This window comes from Rhinoderma darwinii, chromosome 1, assembly GCF_050947455.1.
Source record: "Rhinoderma darwinii isolate aRhiDar2 chromosome 1, aRhiDar2.hap1, whole genome shotgun sequence".
In the NCBI taxonomy this organism is placed as follows: Eukaryota; Metazoa; Chordata; class Amphibia; order Anura; family Rhinodermatidae; genus Rhinoderma; species Rhinoderma darwinii.
Genome location: NC_134687.1, coordinates 403,729,595 through 403,757,086, shown reverse-complemented (window position 1 = coordinate 403,757,086; position 27,492 = coordinate 403,729,595). Strand labels below are relative to the sequence as shown.

The window sequence follows — 27,492 nt, the reverse complement described above, 5'->3', positions numbered from 1 at the left end:
GCCTTGTGTCAACACTGTCCTATTTGCAGTTTAACTGACCTGTGTATATAAAACTGAAAACTAGTTTGTTTTTTTATGTAACACGGTTTAATGTAAGGAAACAAAATCTTAAGAAAACACAGATACTGCTATTTGTAAGAGGGAATATACATTTCAAACAATTGTGTAAACAACTTTAGGAGTATTCCCATCATACCCATTTACGGCATATCCACAGGGATAGAAATGCTTATCTGCAGGTCCCATGTCTGGGATTCACCTATTAGGAGAATGGGGGCCCCAAAATTGGGACCTGCAGCTATCAAGCACTTATATCCCTGTGGGAATGTATTTATGATGGGAATACCCCTTTAATTAGTAATGAACTAATTAAAATATCTGCTACATTTTGTGGATAATGTACACATGAATATATAGATTAAAAAAAAAAGGGGAATTAGCCATCCATGAAAATGTAAGTGTGCTTATAAAATCACCTATTAGCAAAAGCCCATCTTAAAAACAAATGACAGGCAAAATATTTGGAGGAGCATTTATTTCAGGGCAAACAAACATAATACACTGTAACAACACAATCTCATTATTATACAAAGCAGCTGGCAGAGGTTTAGATATCAATCCTACACCGCAGAACTCCCGGAATGCGGTACCTCAACAGCTGAAACTTATAAAGGACTGCATAGGGAGCGTGATGATCTTTCAGCAACCTCCTCTAAGTGCAAGGACCAAATGTAGCACTGAACCTCCTTGGATCTTATAGTCTGAAGCGGTCTTCTCATCATTCCTAATATAAAGAAATACAATGTAAAGTCAGAGACATTTTGGTATTTTATACTAGGAGGAAACCCATTTCTCCAATGCAAGATTCAAAGGAGATAAGGCTAATTTTTAATATTCAAATAGTTTTTGTGGATTCTCTCAGGTTTAATCAACTAAAGCTTTCCTTTATATTCATGGGCCAAGCAAACTTGGGCTTCCAGGTTGTCACTAGTCACAACAGGGTCCGCGCAGAGATATGCATAGCCAGTTCTACCTATAATCATTTAAAGACTGTTCACATTTGCTATAGAGCATCCGTCAGAATACACAGCACTAGTCTTCTTGGCATAAACACCACAGCAGAATCTTAACGGATCCTATTATGCTTAAAGAGGCTCTGTCGCCACATTATAAGTGGCCTGTCTCCTACATATTCTGATCGGCGCTGTAATGTAGATAACAGCAGTGGTTTCTATTTTGAAAAACGATCATCTTTGAGCAAGTTATGAGCAATTTTAGATTTATGCTAATTAGTTTCTTAATGACCAGCTGGGCTTGTTTTCACTTTTTACCAACTGGGTGTTGTACAGAGGAGTGTATGAGGCTGACCAATCAGTGACCAATCAGCGTCATACACTTCTCATTGTTCCAGCCCAGCCTCTTTCACTGCACAATCTCACTGTAACAATGGCTGGAACAATGAGAAGTGTATGACGCTGATTGGTCACTGATTGGTCAGCCTCATACACTTCTTTACAACACCCACTTGGTAAAAAGTAAAAACACGCCCAGTTGGTCATTAAGAAACTCATTAGCATAAAGATAAAAAAAGGTCATAACTTGCTCAAAATGATCATTTTTCAAAATAAAAACCACTGCTGTTATCTACATTATAGCGCTGATCAGATTATGTAGGAGACAGGGCACTTATAATCTGGTGACAGAGCCTCTTTAACTCATCTTTCTCTTCTTTACATCGAGAGGCTGAAAATCTGTCCTGACCTAGCAGCAGTTTCACAAAGATGGCGCTTGTTACAATAGTGTCAGTGCAGGTAACAGCTATCAGTCTGCCGTCCAATACAGAAGAGAGATATGTTTAGCTGCAGTGTTTACCTTATAGACAATTTGAAAAAAAAAAACAAAAACACATTATAACCAACTCTCAGCAGTGAAAACCTTTCCAAGGCCCTGTCCACATCAGCGTTGCTTTCCATTGAGGGGTTCCGTCAGAGCTTTCCGTCGGGTGAACCCCTCAGTGGAAAGGCAAATGGAAACCTCAGCTTCCGTTTGCATCACCATTGATCTCAATGGTGACGGATACTTTGCTAATTGTTTCCGTTTGTCACCGTTGTGAAAGGGTTCCGTTTTTCTGATGGAATCAATAGGGCAGTCGACTGTATTGTTGGGAATTACTAGTACTTTGGTATTGTTCAATTTTATACTGTTACATGGATTTTAAGATGTGTTAACGTGTTGTAATTTGTCGAAGTGTATGTATGTCAATGTTGCGTTGGTTTTATATGGAGCTTTTCTGTGACTATTATTAATTTCCCTCTAGGGATCAATAAAGTCTTATTTTATCCCTCACACATTAACCCAATGGTGCCCATTATAATCATTATAGTAAGTGATCCCATCAAGTACCTCGCTCACAGTTGTAATGGGCGACATGGAGTTAATGTGTGCGGTACATGATGGGGGTAATTACTATTAATGTGAGGCACATGGAGGTACTAAATTCATAACACCTCGTGCCTCACATTAATAAGTGACTTCATTTCCCTCACATAATGGCAACATTGGGGTTAATGTGGGTCACATTAACCCCAATGTTCCTCAATGCTGGCTGCTTTTTTTTCAAGCTTGTGCTCTGCTGTAATACCTGCCTGGGGCCAATCTGTCACTACACTGTAGCGCGAGCGACACAGGCACGTCCTCAGGAAACCTGTGCCACTCGTGACAGTCCTCTCCCTGCCCCTTTCTCACATCATCATTGGTGGCAGTAGAGAAAGGAAGGAGGAGCGTTCCTCCCTGCTACTGTGACGCGGCCGGCACCAATGACGAGCGGGGCATCACAGTAGGAGGGAGGAACACTCCTCCTTCCTGTCTCTACTGCCACCAATGATGATCTGAGAAAGTGATAAAGAGCAGGGAAAGGGTCACTGTAAGTAGAGAACATCGCGGGCACTTTACAATGCGCACGCGCCATGTTCTCTTCATTTATTTCTATACTGAGCTGTGCGGCCACATAGCTTAGTATCGAAATACATAAATTGACGGTATTGAACAGTTTACCCTCGCACAGCATCAAAATGGTATCAAAATTTTGATGCATCGTGCATCCCTAGTTCAATAGATGAAATGCTGGTGACAGGTTCCCTTTAAGTCAAGTTATCAGTTTGTAGGTTGTACACTCAGAAAAAGAAAAAATGTTTTTTTGTCCACGTTTGTTAATGTGCACCTTATTTAGGTAAGACACGATAGAACAGTTTCATGTATGATACCCTGTACAAGAACCGTCATTTTACGAGAGACCTTATTCACACGACAGGGTTTCCTGGCCGTGTGACGGCCGTTCATAAAACGTCCGTCACACGGCCGCAGTAGGAACAATAGACCCCTAATGGGGCTATTCACACGGCCGTCAAAAAATGGGACATGCCCTATTTTTGGCCGTTCTCCCGGCTCCCATAGAAGTCTATGGGACCGGGTAATACACGGCCATCACCGGAATGTGTCCCGAGTGACGGCCGTGTCTTCCGTCGCTCGCGCTCTCTCCTTCTCCTCCTCACAGTGCGAAGTGCATGTGAGGAGGAGGGTATTTATTTGCTTCCTGCAGGAGCGGAATCCCCAATCCCCGGCCACAGCTTCGGCAACGCTGTGGCCGGGGATTGGGGACTCCACTCCAGGAGAAGTCCCTGACTTCACTGTGTCCATATATGGACACAGTGACGTCAAGGACTTCTGAAGCGGAACCCCCGACCCTGTGGCCAGTGTCTCCGCTCCAGGAGAAGTACCTGACTACCTACAGGGGGGGCTGTGCGGCAATACCTACAGGGGGGCTGTGCGGCACTACCTACAGGGCAGTGTGTGGCATTATCAACAGAGGGAAGTGTGTGGCAAAAAATTTACAAATGAAATTCATCCGATTTTAAAACGGACAGGGAAAAAAACAGATGCAAAACGGGTCAAAATCGTCCGTTAAAAACGGCAACACGGCCCGGAACGGATACAAAATGGCCGGGGTTTATAATCGGCCGACACTTGGACCCTGTCGTGTGAAGAAGACCTTGTTGTTTCAATCATGTATCTATAAATCACAGTACAATCCTAGATATGAACCTCCCACCACCTTCCCTGCCTCATTCAATCTCAATTTACTGGTACAGTTTATCAATCTCACCGAGAGATAAACTTTCAGCTCGCAATAAAGGTCTATGGAGAGGGGAGGGGGAAGATGCTGCAGATGAAGAGCCACACAGAGAAGCTACTGCTTTTAGCAGGGTTCTAGTATCTCATCCTAGAGCTGGATTCACAGCAACACTGCTCATTAATAATGTATAATATCATCCATACTGTTGCGTGTGTGTGTGTGTGTATATAAGATAGGGGAGCAGGACCTCATCATCTCTCTGTGCTGTGTATGGGAGAGATAGCAGCTAGCCCCTTCTGCAACTGAGCCCAGGGACAACTAGATATTGAAAATGCAGTGGGGAAAACCTGCTTCAGAAAATACAAATGCACATACAAGTCATATAATGGTCCGAAATTAATATATATATATATATATATATATATATATATATATACACACACACAAAATTCACATGAAACACCATGTCCTGTAGAAGGTATGACAATCATTTTTACATTATTTTCTTTATTCACCTTGCACTACAAAAATACATAATTAACCATTGACAAAATAGGACAAAGAAAAGCCAAAAACGTTTACATTAAAGGGGCTGATGGAAAAAGGGAAGGCATTTGTGTGTCTCAATGTACAAGTACTTGGATTGTGAAGCAGACCTACTTACATTTGTTTTCCACTATAAATGAGCCTCTGCTGCTGTGGAGGAATTCCTTCCTTTTCTTCTACTCTTTCTTTAATCCTTTCCACCTGCAGAATATACAGCATTTATTCATAATTGATGCATGGTTAGAATACAACAAGAATATACCTTACTAAAAATATAACTGTCATTGGGCTGGTCTCACAGAAACTTATAATTACGGACTGAAAAACACTCAATTTGTCATTTAGGCTAGCGCTAGTGACCTTGCAAAAAAAAAAAAAAAAAGGGGGAAAAAAAGGAAGAAAAATCCAACCATAAAATAGATCAGCCCTTTTCAAACTGTGCAGTGCCCACTAGTTGTTGGCGAGGCTCAGATAAGCAGGCGATTTTAACTGAAGTAATTCTATGTCACACAGGCCTTCCTCTGGCTGCTCCAATCTTTGGCAATGCAGCATAATTAACTCTTTTTGTGGTTATTTTAAGGTTATATTAAGTTCAGGAGACAAATGAAAGATAAATTGAGATAAATGTTGTCATTTTGGCATGAACTTTGAACAATGTAGCGGCCCAGGCATCACAACATGCCAGCTGGTGAGGCCCTAGTAACAAAAGGACGAGAAGCCCTGGAATAGACCATAGTCAAGAGAGAGTTAGTTTAATCCCTCCAGGGCCAGGCCCAGGCCCATATTTCCAAATCTGACAAGTGTCACTTTATGTGGTAATAACTCTGGAATGCTTTTACCTATCAAAGCCATTCTGAGATTGTTTTCTAGTGACATGTTGTACTTTATGATAGTGAAAAAATGTGGTCAATAAATGCAGTATTTATTTGTGAAAATTAGCACATATTAAGATTTTTCTAAATTTATATGTATTTGCTTGTAAAAAAGATAGTAATTCCACCCAAAATAGTTACTAATTAACATCACCCACATGTCTACTTTATATTTGCATCGTTTTTTGAACATTCTTTTATTTTTCTAGGACGATACAAGACTTAGAACTTTAGCAGCAATTTCTCACATTTTCAAGAAAATTTCAAAAGGCTTTTGTTTCAGGGACCAGTTCTGAAGTGGCTTTGAGGGGCCCATATATTTGAAAACCTTAAAAAACACCCCATTTAAAAAACTGCACCCCTCAAAGTATTCAAAACAGCATTCACAAAGTGTTTTAACCCTTCAGGCGTCTCACAGGAATTAAAGCAATGTAGAGGTGAAATTTACAAATATCATTTTTTTTTTGCTGAAATTAGTTTCCAATAAAAAAAAATTCTGTAGGGCTATGTTCACACGCTTAACAAAAAACGGCTGAAAATACAGAGCTGTTTTCAAGGGAAAACAGCCTCTGATTTTCAGCCGTTTTTTTAAGCAACGCAGGTTTTTTACGGCCGTTTTTCTACTGAGTCAATGAAAAACGGCTGAAGAAGTGACATACACTTCTTTTTAGGAGGCGTTTTTTTACGCGGCTGTTTTTCCAGCAGTATTTAGAAATATCCCACATGTGGCCCTAGTATGCTAAAGGACTGAAGCACAGGCATCAGAAGCAAAAGGAGCCCCTAGTGGATTTTGGGGCCTCCTTTTTATTAAAATATATTTTAGGCCCCATGTCAGGTTTGAAGAGGTCTTGTGGTGCCAAAACAGTGGAAACAGTCCAAAAGTGACCCCATTTTGGAAACACCACTCAAGGAATGTATCTAGGGCTGTAGTTAGCATTTTGACCACACCGTTATTTTGCTAAATTTATTGGAATTGGTCTGTAAAAATGAAAAAAAAATATTTTTTCTTAGAAAACAGAGTTTTATTATTTTTACAAGGAATAAAGGAGAAAAAGCACCAACATTTGTAAAGCAATTTCTCCCGAGTGCGGCAATACCCCATATGTGGTAAAAACTGATGTTTGGACCCATGGTGGGGCTCAGAAGGGTAGGAGCACCATTTGGATTTTGGAGCGCTGATTTTACTGGAATGGTTTTCGGTGCCATGTCACGTTTGCAATGCACTGGAGGGACCAAAACAGTGGAAACCCCCCAAAAGTGACTCCATTTTGGAAACTGTACCCCTCAAGGAATTTTTCTAGGGGTATAGTTAGCATTTTGACCCAACAGGTTTTTTGCTGAATTTATTGGAATTAGTCTGTGGGGATGAACATTTTCTTCTTAAAAAACAGAGTTTTCTCATTTTTACAAGGAATAAAGGAGAAAAAGCACCCCAACATTTGTAAAGCAATTTCTCCCAAGTACGGCAATAAACTGCTGTTTGGCCACATGGCAGAGCTCAAAATAGAAGGACCGCCATTTGGCTTTTAGAGCGCAGATTTTGCTGGATTGGTGTACGGCAGCCATGTCGCGTTTGCAGAGCCCTTGAGGTACCAGTACAGTAGAAACCCCTGAGAAATGACCCTATTTTGGAAACTACACCCCTCAAGCATTTATCATTTGCCTGGATATATGACAGGGCTCAGGAGTGAAAGAGCACAATGCGCATGTGAGGCCTATTTTCGTGATTTTCACAGTATTGAGCCACAATTGCAGGGCTCTGAGGTCAATTAGTAAAACAAACCCCCAAGTAGTGACCTCTATTTTGGAAACTGCACCTCTCAATGCATTTAAGGGGTGTAGTGAGCATTTTGACTCCACAGGTTTTTATTTATTTATTGGAAATGAACGCTCAGCGGATGGTGCAAAGTGAAAATTGCAATTTTCCACTGATATGCCATTTTAGTGCCCAATATGTGGTGCCCAGTTTGTGCTACTGCAGACAAATATCTCAAACTGTTAAAAGGGTTCTCCCGGGTTTGGGAAATGTGAAAGTAAACTGCTGTTTGGGCACGCTGTAGGGCTCAGAAGGGAAGGAGCGCCATATGGCATTTGGAGCGCAGATTTAGCTTGGTAGTATTTCTGTTTGGGGTTTTACTGGTATTTCAGTTTATGATGTGAGGGCATATGTTATCTGTGCGGAATACATCAGGGTATAATAAGAGGGTATAATAATGTCGTAAACAAATAATCCGCATATGTGTGGCCAGTGTCGCACTCATTAATGGTGCCCAATCTTATCTGCTTTTGGAATGCTCTGCACATTTTGCGCCACCATATTCTGAGAGACAGAACTTTTTAATTTTTTCTCCAACGGAGCGGTGTGAGGGCTTATTTGTTGCGGGATAATTTGTAGATTCATTGCTACCATTTAGGGGTACATGCCAAAAAAAATTGAATAAAAATTGATTAAAAAAAAAAATCGCAAGCGTGGTGACCAATAACAATAATTTCTGACTTTGTTTTTTACGCCGTTCACCATGCGCTAAAAGGGACATTAACTTTACTCTGCAGGTCGATACGATTAAGGCAATACCATATGTATATAGTTTTTTTTTTATGTTTTTCAGCGTTTGCACAATAAAATCACTTTTTTTTTGTGTCACCATATTCTGAGAGCCATACGTTTTATATTTTTCCTGTCAAAAAAGCTGTGGGCGGGCTTGTTTTTTGCGGGACGGGTTGTAGTTTTTATTGGTACAATTTTGGGGTACATGAACGTTTTGATCACTTTTTATTCTGTTTTGGGAGGGGCAGTGACCAAAAAAACAGCAATTCTGGAATTGTTTTTTGTTTTATTTTTTTTACGGTGTTCACCGTGCGGGGGGGAAATAACGTGATATCATTATAGTTTGGGTTGTTACGGATACCAAATATGTGTACTTTTTTTTTTTTTAAAGGTTTTCAGTTTTTTCCTATAATAAAAGGCTTATTATGGGAAAGAAGGCAGTTTTATTTTTTTTAACTTGAATTATTTTTACTTTAACAGTTTTATTAACTTTCTCTTAACTTTTTTTTTTTGTCCCACTATGGGATTTGAAGGCATGAAGCCATGATCGCTATTCTAATACACTGCACTACGTACATAGTGCTGCTGCATCTAAGGGGTTAATCGGCAGGATTGGAGGTTAGCTCCCATCCTGGCCGTTACATGAGGATGTCATCTGTAACAAACAGCTGACATCCGCGGATGCTGGCGTATGCTCAGCTATTGAGCCTGCGCCATCTTCTTGGCCCTGATAGTAAACCTTTTAGGCCCCGCCTCCGTGCTTGGCATTGTTAGGTGTCCGGTTGCCGTTGAAAGCACCAGCATCACGGCTACAGCGGCACAGGGATGCCGAAATGCTTGAAACCAGCTTGATGCAGGATCGCTGCATCTAAGGGGTTATATACAGCTGACACCTGCTGGTGATAGCGCGGGCTCAGTCTGTCTACAGTTACGTTAGAAGGCGCTAACATGAGAGTCAGAGACCGAGATGCACGGCCATGATTTTTGGGTCGGACAGCCGCAGAGTGGCATCCGCGGGCCGCACGCAAATCGCGGGTGGTGCACATGGCCGTGTGCATTCATTTCTATGAGCCTGGACCGCAAAACACGGCCATAATAAGACACGTCCTATCTTTTTGTGGTCCGGGCTCCTGGGCCATGCACGGACCGTGGAAACCACGGTCATGTGCATGGGCCCATAGAAATGAATGGGACCGCAATTCACCCGCAGATTTGCGGCCACAAAAACATGTTCGTGTGTATGGGGCCTTAGTCATATTCAGTTAGCCTGTGGATGAATTAAACAGGACTAATCTGTGGGTTCTACCATTCCACTGTGACAGGGGCCTCATGTACTATAAGAAAGGTATTTGAGCAAATTTGGAATACATGTATATTAGAAAACTGTATGATTTCCTGCCTACTCTACAAATAAGTAGAAGTGATGGTTTAACCCCTTAAGGACACGGCCAATTTTAGCCTTGAGGACAGAGCAATTTTTTTTAAATTTCCCTCTTTGCATCCCGACGCTCATAACTCTTTTATTTTTTGTACGACATAGTTGTATGAGACTTTGTTTTTTGCGGGACGAGTTGTACTTTATGTAGGTACCATTTTTTGGTACAAATACATTATCGTTTAATTTCTATAAATTTTTAATTAGATTAAAATGCAGAAAAAAAGCAGTTCCGCTGCAGTTTTAATATTTTTTTTTTTACACCATACACCGATCATCATAAATAATGTTATACATTTGTTGTACAGGTTGTTACGGTCGTGGCGATACCAAATATGTCTATATTATTTCATGTTTTGGGACTTATATTTTAAAAAGTTTATTTATTATAAAAAATGTGTGTTTCTGTGTATTTTATTTACTTTTTATTTATTTATCATTATTTTTTTTGACATTCATTTAACTTTTTTTTTTAATCCCATAAAGGGATTTATCATTTTGATTTTTATTTTGTAACTATAATGTACTGGCATAGATCTATATGCCAGTACATTAGCCTGTTACTGATCGTACACAAGCAGTTGTTAGGGCATACCTCAGTATGCCCTAACAACAGGAAATATGTTCAGACAGCCCTGGGGTCCTTCACTGGACCCTGGGCTGTCTGGCCATACGAGTTGTGGGCTTTGATCGCGTCACAGTTATTTTCTGTGACGCGATCAATGTGCAGTCCCCCCTCCTTGAACGCCGCGATCAGCTGTCATCGCTGCGTTCAAAGGGTTAACAGCGGAGAGAAGATGTTTCTCTCCTCTCCGCTGTCAGAGCGGGGCCGTGGCTGTGTATTACAGCCGTTGCCCCGCTCTCGATCGCGCGCACAGACGCGCGCAGGGACTGCTGTCACACAGGACGAGTATGCTCGTCCTAATGCGCGAAGTGCTCGCCGCTCAGGACGAGCATACTCGTCCTGTGTCGGCAACCAGTTAAAGTCCCATATTTAAACCAGGAGGAACTAAATCATGGTACTATATTATACTATGCGGTCACTGTTTTGGGGGTTAGGATATGTCTGGAATCGTCAATGTGGATGTTGAATTGAAGCCAGTGCATATGCGGATAACGCATTGTTCCTATGGTGAGCCACACGGCTCCCGAAGTCTCTTGTTGAGGACCACTGCTCTAAGAACTGAGTGAACAGTCTCGGACTACCTCTGAGGTCTCCATTGCAATGACTGTGGCCCCAAAAACCAAGAACAGTTTGCAGGCTCTACTCCAATAAAACATGTAGTCGTTAAGGCTTGATTTCCACCGGTTGCCATAAACATTCTATGAGTGACTGGTGACAGACGACAGAGAAAAATAAATGGCAACAATTAACATCTAGAAAATAATAGTTCTTGAATAAGGCTGAGTGGAATACCTTGTCAGTAGGCTCAATATCAATTTCTATTTCCTTCCCGGTCAGTGTCTGAAATGACAAAATATCATATTGCATCGTAATGTGCATGACCATAAAAAACCCAACAGACAAACAAAAAGGAAAAAGATAAGAAAAACAAAAAAGGTGACAATAGATAACGAGCAGTCAGAGCAATAACGGGAGTCTATGGTGAAAAATATCAGTTCCACCTATTCCACAGTAAGAAGAATTGTTTGAGAAATCCCATATTACTTGAAGCAAAGTCTGTTTGCAGATACGTAGATTAAAGAGGTTTTCCAGTTTTATGGAAAGGCAAACGGAAACCTTAGCTTCCATTTCCCTCACCATTGATCTCAATAGCGATGGAAACGTTGTTAATGGTTTCCGTTGGTCACCATGGTGACAGGGTTCCGTTGTTTTGATGGAATAGCGCAGTCGACTGCAAAGGATTTCTTCCACTACATCTGGACATAGCCGTAGGTCTGTAAGGATTATTAGTGTCTAGATATAAACATGAATGTCCCCATTCAGTGACCGCAAAAAAAAAAAAAGGGGGATATACTAAGGCCTCATTTACACGAGCGTATTATACGCGCGTGCGACGCGCGTGCTTTTCACGCGTGTCGTACGCACCTATAATAGTCTATGGGGCTGTTTAGACGATGCGTGAATTTTGCGCTGCGTGAGTGCGTTGCGTAAAACTCACGACATGTTCTATATTCTTGCGTTTTTCACGCAACACGCACCCATTGACTTCAATGGGTGCGTGAAAACAACGCATGCCACACTGACGGTCCTGCGTTGCATGCGCGAAAATCACGCAAGAGCTGTCAAACTCCTGAATGTAAACAGAAAAGCACCACGTGCTTTTCTGGTTACAAACATCCAAACGGAGTGTCAAATTCGAGATGAGCGCACCGAACTTCACCGGGTTCGGCCAAACTCGTTTTGACCGAAACCGGTAAAAAATGTTCGGGTACGCGACGTCAGGAGACAGTCACTGTCCACGGTGCTGAAAGCGTTAAACTGGTTCAGCACCATGGACAGTGACTTCCGCTCCGAAAATCCATGAACCTGTAAAAAAAAAAAGACGTTCTGACTTACCGATAACTCCGGTCCAACCTCCCGGGATGACAGTTCAGTCAAAGAGACAGCTGCAGCCAATCACAGGCCAAGCACAGGCTGCAGCCAATCACAGGCCAAGCACAGGCTGCAGCCAATCACAGGCTGCAGCGGTCTCATGGACTAAGGCGTCATCCTGGGAGGTGGGGCCGGATGACAAGAGTGGGACGCGTCACCAAGGCAACGGCCGGGAGCCCGGACTGGGGGAAGCAGGAAGTTCTTGGTAAGTATGAAAGTCTTTTTTTATTCACAGGTTGGTGTATATTGTGTTCGGCATTCACTGTCGAGGGTGCTGAAAGAGTTACTGCCGATCAGTTAGCTCTTTCAGCACCTTGGACAGTGACGGGCGTCGACTAGCCTCATCTCTATGATGGCGGCTGCGCGAAAATCACGCAGCCGCGCATCATACACGGATGACACACGGAGCTGCCAAGTGCCTTTTGCGCGCGCAAAACGCAGCGTTTTTTGCGCGCGCAAAACGCACACGCTCGTGTAAATGAGGCCTAAAGAGAATGAAGAAAAAGAATGAACAATATTAGTAATGGGTGAAAATAGATAAAATGATATAATGAGTTTTTTATGTTTCGAAGACATGGAATGAACAGATTTTCTTTGTAGTTAAAGAGGCTCTGTCACCAGATTTTGCAACCCCTATCTGATATTGCAGCAGATCGGCGCTGCAATGTAGATTACAGTAACGTTTTTATTTTTAAAAAACGAGCATTTTTGGCCAAGTTATGACCATTTTTGTATTTATGCAAATGAGGCTTGCAAAAGTCCAAGTGGGCGTGTTTAAAAGTAAAAGTCCAACTGGGCGTGTATTATGTGCGTACATCGGGGCGTTTTTACTACTTTTACTAGCTGGGCGTTCTGACGAGAAGTATCATCCACTTCTCTTCAGAACGCCCAGCTTCTGCCAGATCACGCTGTGACGTCACTCACAGGTCCTGCATCGTGTCAGCACCAGAGGCTTCAGTTGATTCTGCAGCAGCATCGGCGTTTGCAGGTAAGTAGCTACATCGACTTACCTGCAAACGCTGATGCTGCTGCAGAATCATCTGTAGCCTCTGGTGCCGATGTGTCCTCGCACGTCTGACACGATGCAGGACCTGTGAGTGACGACACAGCGTGATCTCTGGAGAACTGCACTGCCAGAAGCTGGGCGTTGTGAAGAGAAGTGGATGATACGCCCACTTGTACTTTTCAACACGCCCAGTTGTACTTTTGCAAGCCTCATTTGCATAAATACGAAAATGGTCATAACTTGGCCAAAAATGCTCGTTTTTTAAAAATAAAAACGTTACTGTAATCTACATTGCAGCGCCTATCTGCTGCAATAGCAGATAGGGGCTGCAAAATCTGGTGACAGAGCCTCTTTAATGAGAAATAAACACAAATTCCATAGAAACAGATGTGTAATAATTTTCCTGTGCTTGATAGACCTGGAATGAACAGGATCTACGTGCAGTTTATAGCTGAGCGCTTCTACACCTTCGTTTGAACTATGGTGGGGGACTCAGCACCCGGACCCCACCGTTCAAAACTTCTGATATGTCACTATGACATATCAAAAGTTTACTGGAACCCCCCCCTCATCAAGACATTCATGACACCGTGATACTTTTTTCCCAGGTCATTTGCGCTCTTTTTTCAGAGGCCGCATGGTTTACTAACAATACAGCCTTCATCCTGGCAATTGGTGGAGCTCACAGCTGCCCAGCCCCCACCAGTCAGACATTGACAACATTTCCAAGCAATATTAGGGCCTGTTCACATCACCGTTGGCTTTCGGTTCCGGGGTTCCGTTGGAGGTTTCCGTCGGGTGAACGCAGCAACGGAAAGTCAAACTGAAACCACGTCTTCCGTTTCAGTCACCATTGATATCAATGGTGACAGAAACATCGCTAATGGTTTCCGTTTGTCACTATTCCTGCAGGTTTGCGTTTTAACGACGGAATCAATAGCGGAGTCAACTGCACTATTGATTCCGTCATTAAAACGGAAACCTGCCGGAATGGTGACGAACGGAAACCATTAGCGATGTTTCCGTCACTATTGAGATCAATAGTGACAGAAACGGATGCCGTGGATTCAGTTTCACTTTCCGTTGCGTTGGAAACCTCAGACGGAACCCCGGAACGGAAAGCCAACGCTGATGTGAACAAGCCCTTAGAGACAACATAGGAACAGTCGCCTGGTTGTGTCTGTGGCTACCGTAATTTAGTGATATGGCTACTTAAAGAGGCTCTGTCACCAGATTTTGCAACCCCTATCTGCTATTGCAGCAGATAGGCGCTGCAATGTAGATTACAGTAACGTTTTTATTTTTAAAAAACGAGCATTTTTGGCCAAGTTATGACCATTTTTGTAGTTATGCAAATGAGGCTTGCAAAAGTCCAAGTGGGTGTGTTTAAAAGTAAAAGTACAACTGGGCGTGTATTATGTGCGTACATCGGGGCGTGTTTACTACTTTTACTAGCTGGGCGTTGTGTATAGAAGTATCATCCACTTCTCTTCACAACGCCCAGCTTCTGGCAGTGCAGACACAGCGTGTTCTCCAGAGATCACGCTGTGACGTCACTCACAGGTCCTGCATCGTGTCAGACGAGCGGCCGGGGACACATCGGCACCAGAGGCTACAGATGATTCTGCAGCAGCATCGGCGTTTGCAGGTAAGTCGATGTAGCTACTTACCTGCAAATGCTGATGCTGCTGCAGAATCAACTGTAGCCTCTGGTGCCGACACGATGCAGGACCTGTGAGTGACGTCACAGATCTGCACTGCCAGAAGCTGGGCGTTGTGAAGAGAAGTGGATGATACTTCTCGTCAGAAAGCCCAGCTAGTAAAAGTAGTAAATACGCCCCGATGTACGCACATAATACACGCCCACTTGTACTTTTACTTTTCAACACGCCCAGTTGTACTTTTGCAAACCTCATTTGCATAAATACGAAAATGGTCATAACTTGGCCAAAAATGCTCCTTTTTTTAAAATAAAAACGTTACTGTAATCTACATTGCAGCGCCGATCTGCTGCAATAGCAGATAGGGGTTGCAAAATCTGGTGACAGAGCCTCTTTAAGGAAACCCGTGACAATATACATGAAGCAGAAAAAGCTTGGTAAATGTAATCGTTTTCAAACACAACTTAAGCAGCAAGATTAGCTTTATACGGTTTGCTGTACACGACCTGGGGTGTAACCGCTGCTCACTATCAATAGATTCAGCCTCATTAATCCCATCGTTTATTTGCGAACCTAGTGCTACAAGACCCGGTAAAGCTATCACATCTGCCGCATCATTCATTGCTCCCATCACCCTCAGATACTAATCTCCTGACCCGCGGCACAGTGCTGGCTACGGAGAGTAACGCTATAGACCAACCTTCACTTTAATCAGCATGCTGGCGGCGTCTATATATCTCTCAGTGCCGTACACCCGTGCCTCCCTCTATTCCTATTCACTTCCGGCGCGGCAGGTCACGTGACAGGAAGTGACCAGTGACAGAAGTGACGTCACATCGCTCGTTAACGGCTCCATAGGGGTATATAAAGCAATAGGTGTGTATAGTTTCGTCTCCATTTGGTTTCTGTTAGCGCTGCAATGCTTGCGGCATATTTCGTGTTTGCCATTGCTGCCGTTATCGTTCTTATTCGTTGTTTTCTCAGGAAGGGGGACATTTGTTCTTCATGACATTCAGTCCGGTCATACGTAGCGCTACTTCTGTGTCCTCCTGTGTTGTCAGTCAGATTTGTCTGATAGTGTCGCTTTTGCTGAAAATGTACGGAGTGATATATTCTAGATCAGTGGCGCTCCAGCGGTTGTGAATTAAGACCTTATTCACACAGTGTAGTTTTGGTGCATTTTTTTTTTTTTTTTTTGAAGCCACAACCAAGAGTGGATTCGAATGAAGATGAGAAGTAGAACCTTTCCTTTATACTATCCCTACCTTGGCGATCCACCCCTGGTTGTATTTTCCAAAGCCGCACTGTGTGAATAAGAACTTACTCCCAGCATGTACCACACATGCGGTTTCTCCATCCAAGTAGTTCTAAAACAAATTCCTAGAAATGCCTCTGTAAGAACATCCAGCCGAGACACGGTAGCTGCAAAAACTGCATGTACGAATAGGTGTTTTTTATTTTTATGACAAGACTATAAAATAATTATTCTTTACCATTACTCTGCGGCCGTGTCCGGTTCCTTATCGCATCTGTATGATGACGAGCCATTCATCATTATGGGATCACACGTTGCGTGAGTGGGCGCCCCAGTCGCTGTAGTGACGTCACTATAGTCAACATTTTACTGCAGCAGGGCCGTGATTGGCCAGTGACAAATGTAAAGAGATGCGGTATGAGACCCAAACAAGCGAATATAAGAAACTTTGTAATATATGTTAATCTGAGAAAGATACCTTTTTTCTCCACTATCAGGCTCCTTTGCTCACTCTGCCTCTCCATCCTAAACTGTTAGGCCATGTTCACACAGGGCGGATATGCTGCGTAAAACTACACAGTGTATCAATTCAGGCCGAGAAACCGCACCTCACAGTGGTTAAAAAAAAAACCCAGCTTCTACTTACCCAGGTCTCCGTAGTCATGACGACGTGCAGCTCCACCTCCAGGGATGATGTTATAGCCCATGTGACTGCTGCAGCTTGTGATTGGCTGCAGCAGTCACATGGGATGAAACCTCATCCCTGGAGGTGGAGCTGCACGTCGTCATGACTACGGAGACCTGGGTAAGTATAAGCTTTTTTTTTTTTTTTCTGAGTTGCAATTTTTGCATTTGAATCGCAGCTTTTCTGCCACAAATCTCACGACACAAAGCTCTTTCTGGCGGGTTTTACCTCTCAATTGAATTCAATGGGGAAAATCCGCAGCATAAAATGACATTCTGCAGATTAAAAAACCTCACCGCAGGTTAATTTATGAATGTTTTTTTCGGCTGATTTATTACGCAGCGTGTAGATGAGATTTGTTCAAATCTCATCCACCCTGCTGCTATTGTATAAGGGTATGTGCACACACACTAATTACGTCCGTAATTGACGGACGTATTTCGGCCGCAAGTACCGGACCGAACACAGTGCAGGGAGCCGGGCTCCTAGCATCATACTTATGTACGATGCTAGGAGTCCCTGCCTCGCTGCAGGACAACTGTCCCGTACTGAAAACATGATTACAGTACGGGACAGTAGTTCCACGGAGAGGCAGGGACTCCTAGCATCGTACATAACTATGATGCTAGGAGCCCGGCTCCTTGCACTGTGTTCGGTCCGGGACTTCCGGCTGAAATACGTCCGTCAATTACGGACGTAATTAGTGTGTGTGCACATACCCTTACGCTGCAGGTTTTTCACAATGAAATCCGTTGTGAAAAAATCTGCAGTGTTTACGTTACGTGTGGATATACTGCTAAGTACCATCTCTACGCTGATGACACCCAATTATATGTCTCTTCCCATGACATCACCCCTGCTCTAATACAGAACACCAGTGATTGTCTGTTCGCTGTCTCTAACATCATGTCCTCTCTCTATCTGAAAACGGAATCTTTCTAAAACTGAGCTCCTTGTGTTCCCACCATCTACTAATCTACCTAAACCAGATGTCTCCATCTCTGTGTGTGGCACTACCATCACTCCTAAGCAGCACGCACGCTGTCTCGGGGTTATTTTTGACTCTGATCTTACCTTTACTCCTCACATACAATCACTTTCACGCTCCTGTCATTTTCACCTCAAAAACATCTCCAGAATCCGCTCTTTTCTTACTGAGGAAACAGCCAAAACTCTCATTGTTGCTCTGATTAACTCTCGTCTTGACTACTGTAACTCATTACTAGTCGGTCTTCCCCTCACCAAACTCTCCTCTCTCCAATCTATCCTCAATGCAGCAGCCAGGCTCATCTTTATGACCAACCGCTACACCAACGCCTCTACCCTGTGCCAGTCACTGCACTGGTTGCCCATCCCCTTCCGAATAAAATTCAAACTTATTACTCTCACCCACAAAGATCTCCACAGTGCTGCACCTCCTTACATCTCCTCCCTCATCTCTGTCTACCACCCTACTCGGGCTCTACGTTCTGCCAACGACCTTAGATTAAAATCCTCCATAATCCGAACCTCCCACTACCGTCTCCAGGATTTCTCTCGTGCTGCACCAGTCCTCTGGAATGTGCTACCCCAGACAATCCGATTAATTCCCAATATCCACAGTTTTAAACGTGTCCTGAAAACACATCTATTTAGACAGGCCTATAACATTCCCTAATCTGACTCCTTTCCATGGCCCCCCTTTTAGATTAGTCATCAGAATAAGATTCCCTCACACTCCTTCTCTTCATGTCCGTCATACACGGATACTGGCTGGTGACCGGCTCAGGCAGCTTTATGTTACCACCGCATGTGTATAAAAATGGCCGGACCATTGTACAGAACAAAGACTGTTACACTTTGTGTCTCCCTTATGTCCTCATAGATTGTAAGCTCTTGTGAGCAGGGTCCTCACTCCCCAGGTTTGAATTGTAAATGAACTTTGTCACTATGTAATGTCTGATATTGTTTGTTTCATGTACCCTCTAAATTGTAAAGTGCTGCGTAATATGTTGGCGCTATATAAATAAAGATTATTATTATTAAGTCTATCTCGTCAAGACCAGACTGACTATCAGTTCACCGAGGGATCAGGTTACAGCTGCACATTGAAGTGTATGGAGAGGGGGAGGAGGGAGCAGAGTGAGAGAGAGGCACACAGAGACAATGCTGCAGCTTCTAGTAAGTGTTTGATCTCACTCCAGTGCTAGATTCACAGCTACACTGCTCATTATTGTGTGTGTATATATATATATATGTATATAATAAGAGCGCTGGATTCTCCTCTTCTCTGTATAGAAGACATGATAGTAGTTAGGCTTCTTCCACTAGCTCAGAGAGATTAGAGAGGGAGCCCGCAGAGGGGAAACTGCTAAATAATGCAGAATACAATCCATATGATGGCCAGAAATAGTGTAATCCTCATGTTCACGCATATGACACCTTATTCTGAAAAGTCAGATCAAGGTTAGGTATGCTTTTATAATTCTAAAGGTAAGGATATTAGAAATGTATAATTTTAATGTATTGGGCATTTTTTTTTTGTCCCTGGAAAGCCTTTTTAATGATGCTGTTGCGGAGATCCCCTAGTGTCCCCGACTAGGCCGCAGCAGAAGCCTGTGCTAGCCATTACAATAGAGCAGCGCTGGGCTGAGCCACTTTGGATTCAGTATAGGAAATATACCCAAAGAAAATCACAGTGATCACAATCCCTCTGCCGGACACTAGTAGGACATCAGTGATAATGGGGCTTGGACAATATTAACATGTATAAATCCCTCATTTTTCTGTCAGTCAGGCTCCATGATGCATCGTTTCTAAGTCGCACTTTCGTTTTCTCATCCTGGGAGGGGCTTAGTTTGTGCCCCCGCCCACTGATATCTATGTAAGGAGAGGTCATTAACATACAGCTGACTCAATTGTCATGGAGATATCAGACACTTGTATGCTGTTAATATAAATTTTCTACATTGCAGCATCAACAGAAAGCACAAAGACTATAGAATGTAAAAGTAAGGAACCCATATAATCGTCACGTGCTGGATAATTTTTTATTTTTGACCGGAGTGCTCCTTTAAATTGCAAGTCCACCTTCACTGAATTTATCTGTATGATTTTAACAGAACTCAGAATCGAACTACAAACTGTCACTTAGAACATATAACAAGTTCTAACTCAGAATTTTCAATGTGATGTGTCAAATATCAGAAAAAGAGTACTTAAAGGGGTAGTCTGCTTTGTACGCCTGACGATAAGCTGATTACAGGCTACCCTGCTGATTGGATCCCCAGTTATTAGATGTGATCTGTGGAGGAACCAGGTGATGTGTTCAATTCCCCTATAGTGCTACCACTTTCAAAATTAAGCATAAGGCCTTATTCACACGACAGTGAAAAACGGCCGTGTGATGGTTGTTCTTTTAACGGCCGTCACACGGACGTTTTCGGAACAACGATGTGCTACGCGTGTATTCCCACGGCCGTTTTTTTAACAGCCCAAGAATAATGGGCGTCAATTTTTTTTATCCTATCCTATTTTTGTCCGTTTTCACGGCCTGACAGCCCCCATAGAAGTCAATGGATCCGTTTTTAACGGCTGTCAATACACGTAAGAACCGTTAAAAATGGATCTGTGACAAGGGGATTGGCAAGGAAACTACTAGTTCCCTTGCTAGCTATCGGCGACCTCTTCAGGTGTGGTCTCTCGTCTTCCCGGATTCTACGAAGACGACGCCATGACGTCATCACACCGTCTTCGCAGATCCCGTGAAGATGAGACCACGCGTGAAGACGAGCTGCATCGGTGAGTGTCATCGCGTCGCGTTCGCAGATCCAGTGAAGACGGGAGACCTTACCTGAAGAAGACAGCGCTGCATCGGTGAGTATGTAGGGCATTCATGTCGGGGCTGTGTGGCATATACAGGGAGGCTATGTGGCATATACAGGTGGTCTGTGTGGCATATACAGGGGGTCTGTGTGGCATATACAGGGGGTCTGTGTGGCATATACAGGGGGTCTGTGTGGCATATACAGGGGGTCTGTGTGGCATATACAGGGAGGCTGTGTGGCATCATATACAGGGAGGCTGTGTGGCATCATATACAGGGACGCTGTGTGGCATCATATACAGGGAGGCTGTGTGGCATCATATACAGGGAGGCTGTGTGGCATCATATACAGGGAGGGTATGTGGCATCATATATAGGGAGGCTGTGTGGCATATATAGGGAGGCTGTGTGGCATATACAGGGAGGTGTGGCATCATATACAGGGAGGTGTGGCATCATATACAGGGAGGTGTGTGGCATCATATACAGGGAGGTGTGTGGCATCATATACAGGGAGGTGTGTGGCATCATATACAGGGAGGTGTGTGGCATCATATACAGGGAGGCTGTGTGGCATCATATACAGGGAGGCTGTGTGGCATCATATACAGGGAGGTGTGTGGCATCATATACAGGGAGGGTGTGTGGCATCATATACAGGGGGTCTGTGTGGCATATATAGGGAGGCTGTGTGGCATATACAGGGAGGTGTGTGGCATCATATACAGGGAGGTGTGTGGCATCATATACAGGGAGGTGTGTGGCATCATATACAGGAGGTGTGTGGCATCATATACAGGAGGTGTGTGGCATCATATACAGGGAGGTGTGTGGCATCATATACAGGGAGGTGTGTGGCATCATATACAGGGAGGTGTGTGGCATCATATACAGGAGGTGTGTGGCATCATATACAAAGGTGTGTGGCATCATATACAGGGAGGCTGTGTGGCATCATATACAGGGAGGCTGTGTGGCATATACAGGGAGGCTGTGTGGCATCATATACAGGGAGGCTGTGTGGCATATACAGGGAGGTGTGTGGCATCATATACAGGGAGGCTGTGTGGCATCATATACAGGGACGCTGTGTGGCATCATATACAGGGAGGCTGTGTGGCATCATATACAGGGAGGCTGTGTGGCATCATATACAGGGAGGGTATGTGGCATAATATATAGGGAGGCTGTGTGGCATATATAGGGAGGCTGTGTGGCATATACAGGGAGGTGTGGCATCATATACAGGGAGGTGTGGCATCATATACAGGGAGGTGTGTGGCATCATATACAGGGAGGTGTGTGGCATCATATACAGGGAGGTGTGTGGCATCATATACAGGGAGGTGTGTGGCATCATATACAGGGAGGCTGTGTGGCATCATATACAGGGAGGCTGTGTGGCATCATATACAGGGAGGCTGTGTGGCATCATATACAGGGAGGGTGTGTGGCATCATATACAGGGGGTCTGTGTGGCATATATAGGGAGGCTGTGTGGCATATACAGGGAGGTGTGTGGCATCATATACAGGGAGGTGTGTGGCATCATATACAGGGAGGTGTGTGGCATCATATACAGGAGGTGTGTGGCATCATATACAGGAGGTGTGTGGCATCATATACAGGGAGGTGTGTGGCATCATATACAGGGAGGTGTGTGGCATCATATACAGGGAGGTGTGTGGCATCATATACAGGAGGTGTGTGGCATCATATACAAAGGTGTGTGGCATCATATACAGGGAGGCTGTGTGGCATCATATACAGGGAGGCTGTGTGGCATATACAGGGAGGCTGTGTGGCATCATATACAGGGAGGCTGTGTGGCATATACAGGGAGGTGTGTGGCATCATATACAGGGAGGCTGTGTGGCATCATATACAGGAGGTGTGGCATCATATACAGGGGGTCTGTGTGGCATATATAGGGGGTCTGTGTGGCATAAACAGGGAGGCTGTGTCGCATATACAGGAGGTGTGTGGCACCATATACAGGGAGGTGTGTGGCACCATATACAGGGAGGTGTGTGGCATCATATACAGGGAGGTGTGTGGCATCATATACAGGGAGGTGTGTGGCACCATATACAGGGAGGTGTGTGGCACTATATACAGGAGGTGTGTGGCACCATATACAGGGAGGTGTGTGGCACCATATACAGGGAGGTGTGTGGCATCATATACAGGGAGGTGTGTGGAATCATATACAGGGAGGTGTGAGGCATCATATACAGGAGGTGTGAGGCATCATATACAGGGAGGTGTGTGGCACCATATACAGGGAGGTGTGTGGCATCATATACAGGGAGGTGTGTGGCATCATATACAGGAGGTGTGTGGCATCATATACAGGAGGTGTGTGGCATCATATACAGGAGGTGTGTGGCATATACAGGGAGGTGTGTGGCATCATATACGGGGAGGCTGTCAATAGTGTCTAGGTGAACATGTGACCTTCCTTTGGGTGTTTTCAGGGGGCTGGGACAAAAAAAGCCTGACCAATGAAATACATCAGGTTTTTTTTAATGGCCATAAAAAACTGGTGCAAAATGGATGTCAAACGGCCATTAACCCGTTAGTGACCGGCCCATCGTGTTTCTACGTCGGTCACTAACGGGCCTTATTCCGATGCCATAGACTTTTTACGTCGCGGCATCGGAATATGTTTACAGAGCAGTGAACTGTCAGATCTCCCTGCTCTCAGCTGCCAGAGGCATCGATATTAGTATCGATCTCACCCGTTTAACCCCTCAGATGCGGTGCTCAATAGCGAGCACCGCATCTGAGTGGTTTTGGAGAGAGGGAGGGAGCTCCCTCTCTCTCCCACCGACACCCGGCGATACGATCGCCGAGTGTCTGTGTCTGTAATGGCAGCCGGGGGTCTAATAAAGGCCCCCCGGCTGCCTGGAGTGAATGCCTGCTAGATCATGCTGCAGGCATGACCTAGCAGATGCCTGTCCGTGTTAAACGGACAGGCAGTAATACACTGCAATACAAAAGTATTGCAGTGTATTATAAATGCGATTGCAGAATCGCATATTATAGTCCCCTAGTGGGACTAGTAAAAAAGTGAAAAAAAAGTTTAATAAAGTTAATTAAAAAAAAAATTTGAAAAAAAATGAAAAACCCAGCTTTTCCCCTTACAAAATGCTTTACTATTAAAAAAACAAAATAAAGTTAAAAAGTTACACATATTTGGTATCGCCGCGTCCGTAACGACCCCGACTATAAATCTATTACATTATTTAACCCGCACGGTGAACGCCGTAAAAAATGTAATAAAAAAACTATGGAAAAATTGCTGTTTTCTGTGAATACTGACTTTAAAAAAATGTCATAAAAAGTGAACAAAAAGTCGCATCTATTCAAAAATGGTACCGATAAAAACTACACGTTGTCCCGCAAAAAAAAAGCCCTCATACGACCGCATCGGCGAAAAAATAAAAACGTTACAGCTCTTCAAATATGGAGACACAAAAACAAATAATTTTGAAAAAAAAGCATTTTTACTGTGTAAAAGTAGTAAAACAAACAAAAACTATACTAATTTGGTATCGTTGCAATCGTAACAACCCGCTGAATAAAGTTATTGTGTTATTTATACCACACGGTAAACGGCGTAGATTTAGGACGCAAAAAAGAGTGGCGAAATGTCAGATTTTTTTCTATTCCCCCCAAAAAAAGTTAATAAAAGTTAATCAATAAATAATACGTACCTCAAAATGGTGCTATTAAAAAGTGCAACTTGTCCCGCAAAAAACAACTCCTTATACAGCTATGTCGACGCAAAAATAAGAAGGTTATAGCTCTTGGAATGCGACGATTGAAAAACGTAAAAAATTGCCTGGTCATTAACGTCTAAAATAGGCTGGTCATTAAGGGGTTAAAAACGGATGAAAAATTTGGAGACACACTGATGCAAAACGGCCATGAAAAACTGACAGTTGATCAGTTTTTAATGGACATTTTTTTTCACTGTCGTGAAGGGCCTGTTCACATCACCATTCGCTTTCCGTTCGGGGTTCCGTCTGAGGTTTCCGTCTGAGGTTTCCGTCGGGTGAACCCCGCAGCGGAAAGTGAAAGCACAGCTTACATTTCAGTCACCATTGATATCAATGGTGACGGAAACATCGCTAATGGTTTCTGTTTGTCATCATTCCGGCAGGTTTCTGGTTTTCCGACGGAATCAATAGCGTAGTTGACTCCGCTATTGATCCCGTCGTTAAAACGGAAAACTGCCGGAATGGTGACGAACGGAAACCATTAGCGATGTTTCCGTCACCATTGATATCAATGGTGACTGAAACGGAAGCTGTGCTTTCACTTTCCGTTGCGGGGTTCACCCGACGGAAACCTCAGACGGAAACCTCAGACGGAACCCCGGAACGGAAAGCGAATGGTGATGTGAACAGGCCCTTAGGCCCTATTTTTTGCGTTTTGGCTTGCCAAATGGTACATTATTGTGAACAAGGTTTTTAAAGATACCGTTCTCACATTCCTGTGACAGTTTTTCCCCATTGTACACCTTTGCAACCATTTTTTTTTTATTGTTCACCTGTATAGCAGTGTTAGCTGTTTGCGGGGGTCAAAAGTGGTGGCAGACTCATGGTAGGTGAAGCAACCTTGTAAATAGTCTTGATTAACCCCTTAATGACCGGGCCTGAAAAGACCTTAATGACCAGCTCAATTTTTCTGTTTTTGCCTCTCTGCGTTTCAGCAGCCATAACTTTTTTATTTTTTCATTGACGTGGCTGTATGAGGCCTTGTTTTATGCGAGAGAAATAGTATTTTATTTTTCCCACAGTTTGGGGGTAAAAAATTTTTTTTTTACGGCGTGAATATAGGAAAAAGCGATTCTCGGAATACTTTTTTTTGTTTCTTTTTTATCCCGTTCACGTTTCATGCTAAATAACCCATTAGATTAATTCTTCAGGTTATTACGGTCGTGTAGATACCTAATATGCGTAGGTTTTTTGTTTTTATTTAGTGTAGGGGCAATAAAATGTATTTAATGCAAAATAAAGACTCTTTTTGGGACTTTTTTTATTTATTTATTTGTTTTGTTACTTTTTTTTTTTTTAATCCCATCAAGGGCTAACTTTATTTGTAACTTTATTTTTTACTTGTAATGTATTAGCATACTTCTGTACGCTAATACATTACACTGTGTCACTATGACACAGGCTGCTGATCGGGCAGCACATAGTGTGCCCGAACAGCAGGCACACGGAACAGACAGCCCTGGGGTCCTTTGTAGGTCCCCAGGGCTGACTGCAGAGGGATTCCCAATTGTTTGATCGCATCACTGGAATCCCGGTGATGCGATCAAAGAGGGGAATTCCCTTTGATCATTCCGCGGTCACGGACCGCGGTAATCAAAGGGTTACACAGCTGGGGTCCGAATGTTTGCCGACCCCAGCTGTGTTCAGAAGGCTGCTCTAAGATCAGGAGCTGTTAGTAACAGCTCCTGCTTAGAGGATGAGCGCTCACACGAGCGCTCATCAGCCTGATCTGCAGCGACGCCAAAAGACGTCTCTGTAGACTAAGCACCCGCACCGCCTGACGTCAAAAGACAGTGGGCGGTCGGGAAGGTGTTAAAAATCTGCTGTTTCGTGTCTACAGCACTATGCAAATCCGTGTCTCTTCATGGTTACAGACTATACACAAACTCTGTGTAGCCTGATTCATACTTTCTTCCATCTGTCCCCTACTTCATGCACACTTACAGAAGAAGAAGAGTGAAGATGGAAGAAAGTAGGAGTGCAGGATAAGGGTATGTTCACACGGCCTATTTTCAGACATAACTCAGGCATTTTACGCCTCGAATTACGCCTGAAAAGACGGCTCCATTACGCCTGCACACATCTGCCCATTGCTTGCAATGGGTTTTACGGTGTTCTGTTCAGACGAGGTGTAATTTTACGCGTCGCTGTCAAAAGAGGGCGCGTAAAAAGACGCATGCATCAAAGAAGTGCATGTCACTTCTTTGGACGTTTTTGGAGCAGTTTTTCATTGACTCCATTGAAAAACAGCTCCAATTACGTCCGTAATGGACGCCGCAAAAAAACGCGAGTACTTGAAAAAACGTCTGAAATTCAGGAGCTGTTTTCGCCTGAAACCAGCTCCGTAATTTCAGACATATTTTGCGTTAGCGTGTGAACATACCTGAAGACTACACATAAATGAAAGCTTTGCTGTGTGGACCTCGCCTTTTAGAGCTTTTCCAGTTTGATGTAAATAAAGTCTGCTCACCGTATAAATTAAGTTCTACAACGTTCAACTATACTTTGTGTTTCGATTCCTCACCATTTTAACTCTGCTTGCTCTCAGTGAATGGAAACATTCTACAGAGGCTGAACATCTGTCCTTTTCAAGATATTTGTTTGCGGTCAGTGAATTATTTACATAGAACCACAAAACCCCTTTAATTGCAATATGACATTAAATAGATGCCTTAAAGGTGTAGTCCTGTGAAATTAAATTGATGGCCTAACGTCAGCATAGCCCATCAATATTTGATCGATAAGGGTCAGACGCTTGGCACCCCTGCTAGAAGATCAGCGGGGTTGCTGAGAGTTGCACCCCCACCGATCAGATATTGATGGCCTATCCTGAGGATAGACCATCAATTTTAGTTCACCGGACCAAGTCCTGACAGGCCTATAGAAGCCATTAACACTGTCCTTTTGTCTTTTTACCCTTTATTTGTCTCATTTTTGATGTGGTATGTGCACTGATTGAAATATACCAATTCCGGTCTTGAAGAAACGACGTTGGCCAGTAAGTGCTGTACCAGCGCTGTGTGCCCTTACTTCCCCAGTGCATGGCACTTACCCCTAGGTACTTTCATTTTAACGCGCTCTTGGGTATGTTCTCAGGAGTGCACAATGCCTGGCAAAGCAGAAGCTAGAATTTCACTGCATGCTGCCCCATGCACATATTCTACTTGTTGGCAGCACGCAGCAAAGCTACCAAGCTAAATGTTCC

General features: G+C 43.6%; 2 protein-coding genes across 2 annotated transcripts in view; one reads left to right on the top strand and one right to left on the bottom strand.

The window, feature by feature from the left end:
* Window positions 1–518: 518 nt before the first annotated feature.
* Window positions 519–15,567, bottom strand: NEDD8 (NEDD8 ubiquitin like modifier). Its single transcript, XM_075828869.1, has 4 exons — window positions 15,458–15,567; window positions 10,951–10,998; window positions 4,797–4,879; window positions 519–784 (listed from the first exon to the last, which is right to left on the bottom strand). The coding sequence occupies exons 1-4, from the start codon at window positions 15,473–15,475 to the stop codon at window positions 700–702; spliced, it is 234 nt and encodes a 77-aa protein (XP_075684984.1). The 5' UTR covers window positions 15,476–15,567; the 3' UTR covers window positions 519–699.
* Window positions 15,551–27,492, top strand: part of GMPR2 (guanosine monophosphate reductase 2) — a 25,673-nt gene continuing 13,731 nt past the window's right edge. Inside the window, exon 1 of the mRNA XM_075828867.1 lies at window positions 15,551–15,635. The gene's annotated coding sequence lies outside the window, so the exon portion shown is untranslated. The remainder of the gene's footprint in view (window positions 15,636–27,492) is intronic.

What these genes read in the sequence shown, in the direction of transcription:
- NEDD8 (XM_075828869.1), bottom strand. An exon ending in ATATTGAGCCTACTGACAAG is followed by an intron (nt 4,880 to 10,950) that starts GTATTCCACTCA and finishes TATATTCTGCAG; the next exon opens with GTGGAAAGGATTAAAGAAAG. An exon ending in ATTTATAGTGGAAAACAAAT is followed by an intron (nt 785 to 4,796) that starts GTAAGTAGGTCT and finishes TCTTTATATTAG; the next exon opens with GAATGATGAGAAGACCGCTT.